General features: G+C 28.1%; 1 protein-coding gene across 3 annotated transcripts in view; it reads left to right on the top strand.

Annotated features, from left to right (window-relative positions):
• Positions 1–5,015: 5,015 nt before the first annotated feature.
• LOC112603162 (hemicentin-2) overlaps positions 5,016–15,448 on the top strand; it is a 50,500-nt gene continuing 40,067 nt past the window's right edge. For all 3 annotated transcript variants that reach the window (XM_025351613.1, XM_025351612.1, XM_025351611.1), the window contains exon 1: positions 5,016–5,445. In XM_025351613.1, coding sequence (XP_025207398.1) covers positions 5,406–5,445 — 40 coding nt within the window. In that variant the 5' untranslated portion in view covers positions 5,016–5,405. The remainder of the gene's footprint in view (positions 5,446–15,448) is intronic.

The raw sequence follows: 15,448 nt of genomic DNA, 5'->3' as shown, positions 1-15,448 counted from the left end.
AATATATACTAAAAAAACACGACATTGTAAAATTAATACATCATTGCTCCGTTTAAAACCAAAAAACAAAACAATATTAAAAATTTAATTTAATTTATTTATCATACTTATAAATTATAATTTTTGAAGTTTAACAAAATACTATATTGTTAATCTTATTGTAGAATTATTATACATATACAGTGAAATTTCTCCAACAGACGCCTCCCGATAGTGGTCGTTTTTTTAGGAATGAGAACATTTTCATTACCTTTCAAGGGGAATACCTTTTTTAGTGTACTCTCCGAATAAGTGACACTTTTTCAATCTTAGTTTAAAATAATGACAAAACCACTGTAAAAAAACGCGATTACGATACACTAGTTACTAGTATATCGATAACAAATTCGTTCTAACACCTAGCTAATACTGATTTCTTCACACCAAATTGAATTATATTTATGCACGTAGTTGTACCTTTTTTGTATTTATTTAAATATGTATTCATAAAATATTAAAATTAAATAATCATACTATAATTTGATTTAGCATAGCCCATATTTTTTGCTTCTTCTTGTTTACAAAATGTATCCCTCTGAAAAGCGAAAACCTCTGACTACCGAACAAAATTTCAGTGACCAAAAGTGTTTGCTATTCGGAAGTTTCACTGAAGAATGTAGATGCATTTTATAATGAAAAAGTTCTATATGTATTAAATGATTGTAAAGTATTTAAAAAATGAAAATTATAAATAATAATATGAATTCTCTTTAGATTTAGCGTATAAAATAACAAAATCACAAAAATCAAATAAAGAATTTATTTTTGGTAATCGAATTCATGGAATAAGCTGATCAGCATTCAAGTTATTCTCCAAATAAATCAACCGTGGGAATAAGATACCATTATTATAAAACTATTATTAAGCGATTAAAATGTAATTTATTTGTAGTATATAGTAAGTATATAAATTACATTATATAAAACTAACTTTAAACTCAAATTAATAATTGCATAGATATTTGAAATATAATATTAAATAGTTGCTCTAAAAACTACTAAATAACAATAAACTATTTAAACTCTTAAGCGTGTAGAAGTATTATGTACCATTAGTCAAAGCCTAATTATATTATATTAAGCATAGCAAAGTGCCATTTTATTACATCCAACATGCTTATTATGTCTTGAAATTCCCACATTTTAATGCCATTCGATAAATAAATTAATAATAAATGGACGAAAAAAAATTGATTCATACGGTTAGGACGTGACAATACTGACAATATGCTAGTCTATCATGAGAAACTATGCTCACATTATAATATTATGCACAGGTAAACGTGACGACTCGCATGGGCATTGGTAAACAGTATTACGCTTTATTGCTTACAGAAAACGATCACAAGCTATTCAAATACCTAATAAAATAGCAACAATGAATTTTTCATGTATATAAGTAGTTACCTATCTAACCGAGTACAAGCCTACAATATTGTATAAACAACGTTAAACATTCAACTAGGTTACTGCGTGTTTATGAATGGAAATTAGATATTTAGATCTACAATAACTAAAAACGATAGATGATAATAGCAATAGTATAATACGTAATATATATTTCGGAGAGATAGCTACCATATTATGACATAATATACAAGGTTGAAGGTAGTACATGCACACAAATGATTATTTAAAAATCAATTTAGATCATTTATTACATACTTCATGCAGTGCTTATTAGCCAAGATTTTTTGATAATACATATTATCTTTTTATTTATTATTTTTCTTTTGGAACAATATTAATTCCATGGTATGCATTATGTTTGAATTATGATAAAAAAATAAATGTATACTAATAATTTATACTTGCGTCATAATCCATACATATTATGTTTCTCCACATAGTGAATTATTAAATATTTTCAAAATTCACACATAAAAATAATAATTTACTTACACCATTAGGGCATTAGGAACATTGCCAAAGTTTCTTTTACTCGATTAAAATACCAGATCCATTTAAAATTAATATTTCTAACAATAATACTTTTTTGACCTTTTTTCATCACATAATGGACTTTCCACAACAGCTATTTGCAAAAACAAAAATAATCTACTTTTATAGTTATATCTATCTCTGAGTCTGAAGGCGTCAGCTACAACACCTATATAATATTCAATATTATGTAGGTAGGTACTAGGTAGTAGGTACTTCTTTCAGTGGGTAATGTATAAAATATGTATAATACAAACATCAATTGAAACGTGTTTTCACAATTTATTCAGTGTTTAAAATCGTTGAACAAACAATTAAACAAATAACCTCTCTCACTTTCTATATACAATGTATTTAAAATATTTCTATTATATTATACCTCCCTATGTAGGTATATTTAATTATAAATGCCGAAGTATAACACACTATACACATTATTCCATTCTTAATCATTTTCCATTAAACTAAAATTAAATATATATCACAATATTATTCTTCTAGTTCTTAAATTAAAATATTTTAACATGCATTAAGTACGTACCTACTTATTGTGTATATTAACTAGCTGGTTTTAAATGTTTACGAACAGAATATCAGGTAATTACCGGTTGGTAAAATCCCTTAACCTATAAATTAATTGGTAGAATTAAAAAGCAATTTTTGCTAACAAATAATATTAATTTATTTTTAAATTTTGAGAGCATAATAAATCAATATATTATAATTAATAATAATCAATAATAATACTATCTATTTTAAAATGTAAGGTCGTGAATAAAATAATATAATGTATATCCTTTATGGTTATTTATTTTAGAAATGAAATCAGTCATTAGTTTTTACTTCAGACGGCAATACTAAAACTAAACTATGTCAATTTATAAATTAATGACCCGTTGTATTTATATACAATAGTAGCTATGTTCTTTTTATCGACCATGTACATAAATATAAACCATTTTAAAGAAATTAAAAAATAATATTTTTTTTTTTTCAATAAACTATATAAAATGTCCAAGTAGTAACTAAAAAACCAATTATTTATGTATATAAAACGCCCATATAGTAATTTGTATGTTTTTGCGTGTTTTACCAGTGTAGTTTTAGAGACAGATTGTAGTATGATAACAATTTTCTGAAAGTTTCAATATCACGCATTTATAATATAATAACAATAATAATAATAATAATATTTCATATTATTCTACCAATGTAACGTAAACATTTCATGAAAAGAGTGGAAAAATAGTACAGACTAAGAATATTATCAAATTACTTTTTTTACTTTTTAATTTTTATAAAATTTAATTTTTAGATCAAATGATTTCTACATGACTAGATAGTTATTTTAAGAAAATGTTATACTCATATGAAGCACACGTATAAGTATACAAATACATATGATTTGATATTCAAAGATAAATAAAAGATTATACTTTACAAAAACAATAATTATATTTTAACGGTTCTTTTCTTACCTAACTTATTCCATCAATAACGAGTTTTATTTTTGTTGAATAATATTAAAACGTTACAAATATAGCTAAACATTTTTTGCTGTTTGAAATCACTAACGATCATTAATCATAAAATCATTTGAATACAACAATTAATTTCATAGACATATTATGTAATTATTATAACTAATCTATTATAAACCTAGTGTAGAGTATAGCTATATAAATATATTATATTTCTTTTAAGTTTTTTATTTACACTTATATAGTCACATTATTTTTGAACGTTTAGTTTATTTAACAATAAATTTCTTTTAGAGTATTGTTAATTTAATAAGTATTAATTTGATTATTTATTTTTAATAATGTAGACATTTAAACACAATTTGTGATTAAATATAGGTATATATTAAAATGAGCAGATATCTTAGCACACACCCTGCAGTTAGAATATTGTTATTAAATTCGTAAAAAAAGTGTGTACCTATTTTAATAATATTTATATCGAAAATCATAATTTGAAATGTACAAAGGTAGAAAATATAAATATTTTAAATATATTTTTTTGTATATCTGAAACTGATTTATGACTACATATTACAATTTTAAAAATACAAATTTCAATAGTTGCAATTTTTGATAATTTATGTTTTATTATTTATTTGAAATAAAATATACTACTAAACGTAATACAGTACACAAAGGTAATAATTGACATTTCGAAGTGGTTCATATTTTGATTTTTATTCATCCTATACCTATACAATCTACTCTTTACTGTATAACGTAAACACAACTCACGTATTTCAGGCTTCAGCACCTGTACGGTTTGATAATAACAATCATTTCTTACAATCGTTTAAATATTGTATCTTGCAGTTTTTTTGTTCCAATTTGTTCGAGTTCGTCGGTTAGTTTATTAAATTACCATCATCCAGAAATGCGCGTGTTACAAGCATCGATGCGTCTATATTATTTAGATGCCTATACGGTTCGATTAATAATTCAACGCGCGGCCAGTGGTTTTAAACTCAAATGCGTGCGGGGTATATATGTATTTTTATAAATGAAAACGATTTTCCCACTGTATACACTGATAAGTGATGATAATAATAATAATAATAGTGAGCAAGTAATATTATGCCTAACGTATTTTGTGGGTCTAAACAACAGACAAAATAATAACGACGATAATGATGAAAACAATAACAATAGTATTAATAATACTCGGACGATAATTCCATCGATTGATGGTTGGAAAAACACGTATAACAATATCGCAAATCGCAATGAGCCAAGCGGATATCTTATATTATATATTAATATAAATAATAATAATTTCGTATAGTATTACCTTTACCTATTATTATTATTATTATTATTATTGTGAATTGTCGAGAAACGCGTAAATGCTAAATTGTTTTTCTTAAACGGTATCGCTGCCGGCCGGTAGAGGGAGACACGGTACGGTCGGCCGCCAGGCGGGCGGCGGCAAACGACACGACGAAAAAAAAAAAAAAAAAACCGGCTCAGCCGGCGGCCCCACCACGTCCGCGTGTAGCGCGCGTCCGACGGCACAGCATTCGGCCGGTGGCTTCCTACGCGTGTTGATGTCTGTGCGTGCGTTCGTGTCATTATTTCGTTCGCGAGCATAATATTGTAAAATATCGAAGACGCGTTTTAACGGATCGGCCGAAAAATCTCGGTTCTCTCGTAAAACGTTTCCCGACGGACGTACGTTAATAATAATTAAACGGCGAACGCTCTCGTTCGGTATTATTGTTTTAGTGGCGTTTTTGAAATCATTATTTATTTATTTATTTATTTATTTACTGCGAGACTTCTTGACGGATGTGTGCGACCGTTGATACGCGACTAATCGGTTTTTTCCATTCCGTCACGACGATGTGGCGGTGTTGATCACATCTCGTTCGGACTACGAATAATTACAGCAGCGGAGCCGCAGCCATGAGGATTCTCCTGTGCGTTTTCGTCGTCTACTTATCAGGTTGGTGGCTTTTGTCCAGTATTATTGTCGTTATTATTGTAATAACCGTTCGTCCGCCGCAGTCCTCCGTCCAAAAATAATAATGTAGATTGTAGTTCGTTAACGACCGACCCGGCGGCCCCGCGGGGTTGTATGCCCTTCAAATTTATCGTGATCGTCTAAAGCTCGGTAAATCCTATGTGCGTATGTGTGCAGGTAAAAAATATATATTCGGCCGACAACGATAAATTTCCTTTTATGTGGCAAAACCCCTCATGGCACGTGTGTGTGCCGTTCTTTTATTTCGGATCCACATTTTTTTTTTTTTTATATTGAATTAAATATTACACTACGTTACGGCGCAACAATCCGGACAACGCGACGGCGGGAAAAAACAGATCGGACACCGCTGTGCCATTATGGATAGTTGAAGTATGCAACGTTCGAAAAACGATCGGCTAACGTCGATACGTATAAACATTTTTTTTCCGATCTGTTCCAACCGTTTTCTACCCCGTCTCACATATTTCATAATATATAACATTATATTTTCTGTTTTGTCGATACTTTTTTTTATTATTTAAAAGTAGTAAAAATTAAAAACTATGCAGTATTGATACATAAAATATTATTTATATTTTTTTTCTGATACCAAGAGGTCGATAAGTACTAATGTTAAAAAAAAAAACTTGAGTAGATTTAATGCTTATTCAATAAAATACATTAAAAAATAATCATTAAATTTCTTTTTAATGTGTCTTAAGACGAGACTCATTAAGCAACGACTATATTTATCTGTACTTACTTTGACTTGGATAAGTAAAAACATTGCCACGGAATCGAGAGTAATGTTATTTCTATCAATTTTTTTCTTTATTATTTTTATAATTCTTACAGTATTATATCTAAAAACAAATTTTTTAAGTTAATTATTCCTAACAAAAATAATAGGTAGATATAGGTCCTAAATATGGATTGTATTACGTTCCTATATATATATATAAGAATATTATTGTAGGTATTGTATAGGCAAATATTTTTGGACTGTTATGATTTGAATTGTAGTTGCAGAAATTCGTGGTGTAATGTTGAATTTTTAATGAGTTTAGAAACCGATTTTCCGCTTGTCATGGAAACACAACTGTTTCTTACCGATTGTACACATTTTGTCCGTCCTTCGTATTTTTTCATTTTAGGTACTTTATTTTCTTTCAATATTCGTCGGACTATTTATTATTAGTATATACCATATTCGTGCAATGTTAGACGTACCGTTGAAATTTCGATGCTTTCAAATAAGATCTACAAAACTGATAGTCTAAATAAATGTATTGTTGAGAACCACTGTATAGGGACTAGGGAATAAGGTTATTCAGTTTTTACAATGATGGGGATGTGAAAATGCTCAGGTAAAACGTGTGTAGTGTTTAGTATTACTCTGAATGTGCAACATAGTATTGACGGCCCCGTGTGTGTATTGTGTCTGAACGATTGAAGGTTTTTTAGTGTAAACTAATATTTCAATATTTTTTTTCACTCTTTTCTTTACTCATATAATTGTAAATATTATGTATTTGTATGTATGCATTTAGATTGGCCTAGTTTCTATTGTGTGATTAAGGCATCTCATGTGCATATAAAATTCGATGAGGGCGGATTTCAAAAATAATATAGTATGTGTAAACGTAAAATAATTGAGTATATTCATGAATCGTAATTTTTTCAAAAATAAATTGTCAATGTTTGGACTTGACCCAAGACGTCAGCGTGACCGTTTTAAAGATTTAATGTATTCATGCGTAAATGCGAACTTGAATCACAGTCACGTACTGGTGGTTAAAAAATTATATATTTTTTTTTAAGACTTCCCGGAGCCGAAAAAATTAGGGAAAATATTGTTTACCTCTGGAGTAGTTTATGCCGTGACCCCAAATTCGTTTTTGTACGCTTAAAGTAATATGAAATAATAATATTTTGTATTGTTTTTACCTACTAGAATTTTTACTTTTTTGGAAAAATCCCTGCAAATAATTCAATCATTATTATATTTTTAATCTTTTATAATTTTTTGGTGCAAATAATAAGTGTTAAAATTTGCTTTATATCGGTTGAAGTACAATGGATCTGTACGATTATTACATATTCTAAATAATATTATCTCTTATTCTTAAAGAATATTATAAAAATAGATTAAATATATAACATTTAGCTTAAAAACATTATTAATTCAAATATATTGGGCTTGGTTAAAAATTAAAATAAGTATTATAATTTAACTTTATATATTTGATAATACGATCAACTAAACAAAACATTAAACAACTAGGTAATATATTTATATATATATATTGGAATGCTTATAAGTTATTATAACGCCTAAAATCCATTCCCTTGATGTAACATGTTTATAAATATTGTATTAAATAATACCTTTTAAATAAGTTAACGTGGTCATCATTTTTATTTTTGTTTTCTTGGAAGTACCAGGCTAATTTGAATGTATTAAAATTTATATGACCTACAGGTTTTGTGTAATAACATGAGATTACTTTACAGCACGGTGACACATAGGTTTTTTATTTATTCAATCTGTTTTAGTCACCTTGATTTTTATTATATTAGAAAAAGCACTTAATCCGTATATAGTGGAGTCTGTTCGACACTGGATACTTTCTCTCCAGTAGATATTGCTCATGAATCGTCGTCATTTTTCTTCGAAATATTAAACGAATCGATTACATATTATTCTGTTCATACACATAATTATTTGTTTAAATTATCTAAAATATTGGGAAAACAAAGCTCACAAACAACAGTGCATCATTGGTTGTACTTCAACGATTTTTTATCCTATAGGTACTAATGGCAATACTGTCTAAATTATTTCAGTTTATTGCATAATAAACGATTCTTTCGCACAGTTGTGCCTAAATGCCGTCAGTGTTCTGTTTTTTTTTCTCTCTATAATTCTGTTTTCAGACATCTTAATTATTGTCGCCACATGACGGCCGTTTATATATTTTCGCTAGTTGCACAACGTTCGGCATTGTTCTTGGGCCCCCATGGTGGCGGCACACTAATTCTTTCACCTAGGGTACAGAAAATGGATCGTTTACTACCCGCAACGAAATATTCCGATACGGTGATCTATTATCTTATATTATTTAATGTAAAATACTCTACTAATATATTATGACCCAATATTAATAAACTAATAACACAGTCTATTTTCAAACCTATTTTTATATTTTGTTTATGTCAAAATTGACAAATTTTATGAAGTAGTAGAAAACTGTGGATAGAATAAATAATATAATGTTTGATTAAGTAATGATTTACTTAAAAGATATTTTAATGGGTATTATTTGCTTACATACCTCAACTTCTATGATTCGTGTTAATTCTATATCTATGTTAAATCGACAATCGTATCTAATTATCTATTTTGTATTGTCAATTATTGTCAACATCGGATAAGATCGGTCTTACTGTTATGATATATGGTATTTTGTGAAAGTATTATGATTATTGTCGCAAGACACTTAAATCTACAATGAAAATAACCTCACATTATATATTTTACGACAATTTTGAAGTATTATAACATTTTTTGAAATGTATATAATCTCTAAATGGCAATTGGCGTAAATCGTTTTCACACATATTATAAAAAAACTATACTGGTATTAGGTTATTTGACAATAGTAATGCTAAATATACTCCGTTATTTGTTATGTTATTTACATACCTTATTATGTTTTCATATTTCTCTAACGTTTTAGGACAATGTATTCTTATATACCTATTTGGAATTTATGGAACATGTAGCAGTGTAGTACTTATGTAACGGCTCTGGCAATAACCAAATAAATATCTACAAACATACTATTATTTTCAAATCGCGCATTTGATATTTTTATACTGAAAAACTACCAATAAAATAAACTAATATTGAGGCTATTATACACAATTATGATGAGAAAAAACCGGTTGCAAGTTACATTTAAATATTATTTTCCCTAGCTACCGTTTAAGGTCGATGGGGTTGAAATGCGTGTAAGTATTCAATTTTTTAGGTGATAAATCACACAGCCGGGTTCTTCGGTACTCTCTTCGGTGTACAAGACAAAGAGGTCCCCGTCGTAATATACTGTCGGCACTAATGTCGAATCTCATTACCATCGAATAAATTTTCGGACCATAACACTAAACTACGCAACATTATTGCTATGATATTTTATCCCGACACATGTCTGTAAATGCGTGTAAGCCGTGGGCGTAGTATAGTGTAGGTATAATATTTTTAGTTTTTTTTGTCGTGTTTTTTATTATTATTTTTATTTATATATTGTAATAAATGTTGCTGAGAAACTGGTTTTACACGATATCGGAACCAGTTTTAATATAGCGGACACCACACGCATATACGTGGGCCGTTGTAGCAGCAGCAAACTTATGATCGATAAGGCGCCAATCGCAAGACAATTTTTATAACTCCCTCCTCTCGTTTTATATGTTTTCTATGCTAATGACATTAATTTGTGACTTGCTGCTTATTATTATTATTATTATTATTATTCTAATCGAAGATGAGCAAACTTAATCTTATATTAATCATAGCTGTTATTTATTCTTTATACAACAATTAATGTTAACGAAATTGTATACCTAATATAGTAATATCATGTATATTATAATAAATATTAAAATACTATCGTTACTATGTTAAAGCAGCTCATCTTTCGCACGAAAAATGTAGATATATAATATATTATTATGTTATTGTTCAAATCACGAACTAATAATAAATTAATTGAAGTATTTATAGTATTGTTTTATTATAAATAAATCATATTGATAATAAACACCTCACACTGAGTAAACAAAATATTTTTTTCTTGAGTTATTACCATTTCGCGTACCTCACCGTTTTTCTGACCAAATTTTTGTTATTAAGATTATTATTATTATTAGTCGACCAGAATGATATAAGCGGGTGCGCACGATTTTTTTAAATGTCAAAGTTGTGCAATCACAGCTATAGATACAACAACTACTTCTGTGGTCGTCTGCGGTGTATTTGTAATTTGAAAGCGTTGGTCGAACGCGAACGCGCGCGCGTGTGTATACTCTACGACAACTGCGGCGGTGAAGGCACACGACTTGTCGTGACTGGGAAACAATGGACAGTGGCAATACGTCTGCGGTCCACCCAGCCGTCGACGGCGACGGCCGACGACCAGTTCGCGTCCATTAACCGTCATCGTAGTTGGTTAGACTCTAAGAGTGTATACACGACGATTAAAAACGCAGTGGCAAAGAGAGGAAAAGATATAATAATAATAATAACAGAAATATGAAGAATGAAAAAAAAAATCGAAATAATAATGGTTTTGTTCGTGCCACGAGCCGACCTAATGCGTGACTGGCGACAATATTGACGTAAACTTATGTAATAAAATACTTTGAAAAAAAGGTGCTAATTGAGATTTTCACGTTATATTAGGGGGCTCTCGTTGACGAAATTTTTGTATTCAAAAAGCAGTTATAAAAAAAAAAAAGAAAAAAAAGATTGTGGATAACATACGAACGCCGTGTAAATTGTATTATCTAAGTAAAAATACTCTATCAGTAGTACTTAGGACGTAGATATAGAAAAGATTATGTATTTTCGGTATAATCCTACAAATATCTCGCTAAGAACCTGGCAAGTTATCAAAAAAATATATTTAATGTAATATTATATATATATATATATATATATATATTTATATTAATATTGCTTTAGGTATATAGGTATACATTATACTATTATGTACAGTTTGACCGAAAACTCGTTTTTCTCTTACCATCAGATGAAGCGTTACATTTTCATCTTAAATCATTACGATTGACCGAAGCGAGTATCAAATTCTGTTATGGCAGAACATTTATCGTTCATGAATAATTTCATTTTTTTTTTTTTTTTATTATCGCTGTAGATATGTTTATGCAAATTATGTTGACGAAATAAACGATCAGACTTAAATATGCAACTATAACTTATATACTGTTCTAACATAGTATAGTATACTATATAGTATAGACATAACAAGTTAAATGCACATTGTACATTTGATACATCATGTAATTAAAAACTATAGAAACTGGACGAAAAGTATGTTGACATGTTTATCCGTCTCGGGATTTTCGGATTTTTAAAATTATTTTCCCCCTTAGTGTCACTAAAACATCACCACCACTTTCTTTCTCATTTACTATGCCTTTTTAGAATATTCAATTTCAACTGTTTTGGCTCTCGGGGTCGGTTCTGCAAATCCTGCAGGGCCGTAATAATACGCATGTGACACATATACACACAACGAATATACAAAAACGGCGGCCATCTGCCAGATTGCTTTTTAATGTCGGCCCTGCAGCAATTCTTTGGGATATTTTCCTCAACCACCCCTGTTTGAAACCTGCGTGTAAAGAAAAAAGTCAGTTTTTATCGAACATTTTCCTGTAAAATTAAATATTATTATTCTACAAAAATGTATTACCTCGTGTATTACTTTTTGACGCTGGTTTCAGCTATCATTGAATACTAATGTAATTGTGAACTCATGCAATCAACTTTCGTTGTTTTATATAATGCCATAAAAATACTCCAAATAATTTATTCTTGAAAAACTACCGAATATGCATACACCTTATTAAGTACCTTAGGTTATTTATAGAATTATAAATCTAGTAGTGATAAAGTTTATTGTGTTCTATAGGTATTAAATAATTTGTAAAATATTCATTACTGTTCAATATTTAATAATTTGAATTAATAAATAAATAGACATATAATGTCTACAATCTATATAAATAGCTGTAATTGATTAAATATATTAATTTGTAATTTGAATGTTAAATGTCAATTGTAGGGATATTTAATTTAATTTAAACTAATTTGTAATTCCACAAAAAAAATAAGGTAACTTATCGTCAATTATTTATATTATATTGGGTTTTTATTACTTATAGATTTTGTGAATGGTTAAACTAACTATTGTAAATTGTAAAAATTATAGAAACTGAAGAAATTTTACTTAACATTTAAATACGATACTGGAAAATTTAATAAAAATTTGTCTGGTTAAAGCAGATTTATTATGATTAAAATATTTATCGTCATTTTACTAATTTCAAAAATTAATTTACACTTAAACAATTTTAATAGTACTAAAGAAAAAATAATTATTATTTAGGAGATGATTGTATTTTCAAATATTTTGCGATTAATAATTTTTATTTTTACCTAATAAGTATTTTTATAAACATGAATTAACGTTTACATCCATATGTTAAATAGGTTATTACTTTGAATGTGAATATGAATGAGAAAAATCTATTCCTCATTACTTAGTTATCAATGACATTTTTGTATATAATGTTTCATATTTAATGGAAGGGTTGAAATATGTATTGTTTGGGTCGTCGATTTATCATACAACATTTCAAAATAATCTATTTATTTTATGACTACGATGATTATGTCTTGTTTTTTTTTTATATGTTTTAATGTTTGTGAGACAATGGCTTTTTTATTAAAAAAAAAAAATTGTTTGTTGTGTACTTAGACTGAAATAAAGGTACTATATAAAACCGGTTCTGACCAGATACGTTCTTTGTGCAGCCCACACTATTGTTTATGTGTAACACCACCGTAAGTCTGATTAACATTTTTTTTACCCCAGACTCTACGGAAGGCGTCTAGCGATCCAGTTTAATCACTTGTAGCCAATACGAAGACTAAACCAATATTATTTTCCCGTACCTTCATTAATTATAAATTATTATATGTACCTAGTAAATATCATGTTTATAATTTATTGGAAAAGTTAAAAAAAAATTATTTAACTCTTACCATCCAACAAATCAGCACGAAAATTTCATCATATTTATATACGCATATATGTATGTATGTATATATTTTTTTATTAATATCTATTATTCTTTGTGAATTAATGTTGACTACTTGAATGTTAGCATAATAATATAGATTATATCATTTTGCAGTATTAATACTGTATTGTATATAATATAGCAATACCAATCTAGACCACAATATTTTAAATATTAAATAATTATGTTAATCTGACCGTTGTAAATTTATATTTACAATTCAAAAAAAAAAGGTTTGGATATAGGATATATTTATTATAGACTGTAGATATATTAAGCATATTACACGCGAAGTTTAGCATTTAACTATTCAAAAACACACAAGTTAAAAAAATATGAATTATTTTTTAACATTTTTCTCGCTTTGACCTTGTTGTATTTTTACCTGGTTCATTAATAAGCATTCAACTCGGGGATTTGGGAATGTAACGGATTAATTTATATATATAAAAAAAAACCAACAGGAGTGTAAAATAAAAAAAAATAGCAATAACTTAGTCCCTACTCCCTTAGTAATTTATTAGTTTGAATCTTTTGGTCGTTAGCAGTGCTTTGTCAAAAAACTAGGCTCTACCCCTTGAGAAATGAGTTTAGGAAAGTTGTTTTGTTGCAAATAGGTAAAAATAAAGTAAACAAATACATTAAAAAAGTCGTTAATAACTTTTATTAATAGTGATATTTTATGAATTTCAAGTGGTATCACAATATCTATAGAGTATAATTCAAGAATTATAAATAACCATGCAAAGTTAAATGCATTTATATTAATATATTATATATTATATATATATATATATATATATATATATATTAATCTTTAAATATTTTATTGTTTAACTGGAAATACCTACATACTATAAGTAATTATTGTCAATACATGGCTCTATAATACACATACATTACATTTTCCAAAAATTACCATTATAATTATATGTAGAATTCTGTGGACAACCCAGGACGTTGACCTAACTACAACAGCAACCAAGTTTACGGCCACTGTTAATCTCTTTTCATATATATGTATATATTATATGTGTATATGCATGGCGTGCGCAGAAGTAGTTGATAGAAAGAGAGAAATAATTCGATACCCGGTTTTGAGGTTATAAAACAGAAGTGGTTGCTGCCGTACTCGACGGACGGGAGTGAAAAAGAGACTCAGTGAAAGAGTGCGAGAAAGAAAAAATAGAAACCAGTGGAACGAGTTAACGATAGAGCCGGCTCGCGTCGTCCGTATATAATATCATGTCTTAAGGCTACCCAAACCGCTACACCGAGACCTATCCTATTGACTTTGACCCGCGGTCATGTGTTACTTTTAAAACATACGTAGATCCGGCTATATATATATATAATATATATATGTGTATTAATTGAGGCTCACGAGCCTACAGATATAATATTTTTATCAAACACTTTTAGTTAGTATCATCTAAAAATAATATTTTTCCACAGAATATGTAATATTCCTCATGTATCATGCTATGAAAAATTATTACGTCGTTAAAAATAAATTAAAATTATTATTTTAATATTGAATACAATATTATAAAAAATTGATTATAGTATTGATATGTAATTACTTACTTTATTCAAGTTAATAAAATATTAGTACATTTTGATGTCTATTTTAAATATATAAACTTTAGCTGAAGATCATTTTTTAACTACATTATTTTGTCGTAAGATGTTTAGCAAGGAAGTTCTAAGTAACTTTCGAAATTTTGACGGATGAGATAACTCAACTTTTGGTGTTAATTAGCGAAGGAAGATATTTTGTCTCGGTTCGTGTACATAATATACATAGATATATATATTCATTTTAAGTTTTAACCACAACTTTAAGGTTATAGTTACTTATCTATTAATATTTTGAAAAATGTCTGCATATTTTATAGTTACTAGTGTTACTACAATATATTGTTATGAAAATAGTGTCGATAAAAAATAAAAATAATTAATACTGTTAATTAAAAATTATGTATTAATTTGTAAATAAATTATCTTATTATGGTTTTTAAATTTACTACAACAGATATTCGCATGCAGTTAACCGGGGACAGTTGCATGAATCAAAATTGACCACGCA

The sequence above is a fragment of the Melanaphis sacchari genome, unplaced genomic scaffold (genome assembly GCF_002803265.2).
Source record: "Melanaphis sacchari strain LSU unplaced genomic scaffold, SCAv2.0 Contig98_pilon_pilon, whole genome shotgun sequence".
In the NCBI taxonomy this organism is placed as follows: domain Eukaryota; kingdom Metazoa; phylum Arthropoda; class Insecta; order Hemiptera; family Aphididae; genus Melanaphis; species Melanaphis sacchari.
Note: the sequence above shows the minus strand (reverse complement) of the source record. Positions and strands in the feature narration are given on the sequence as shown.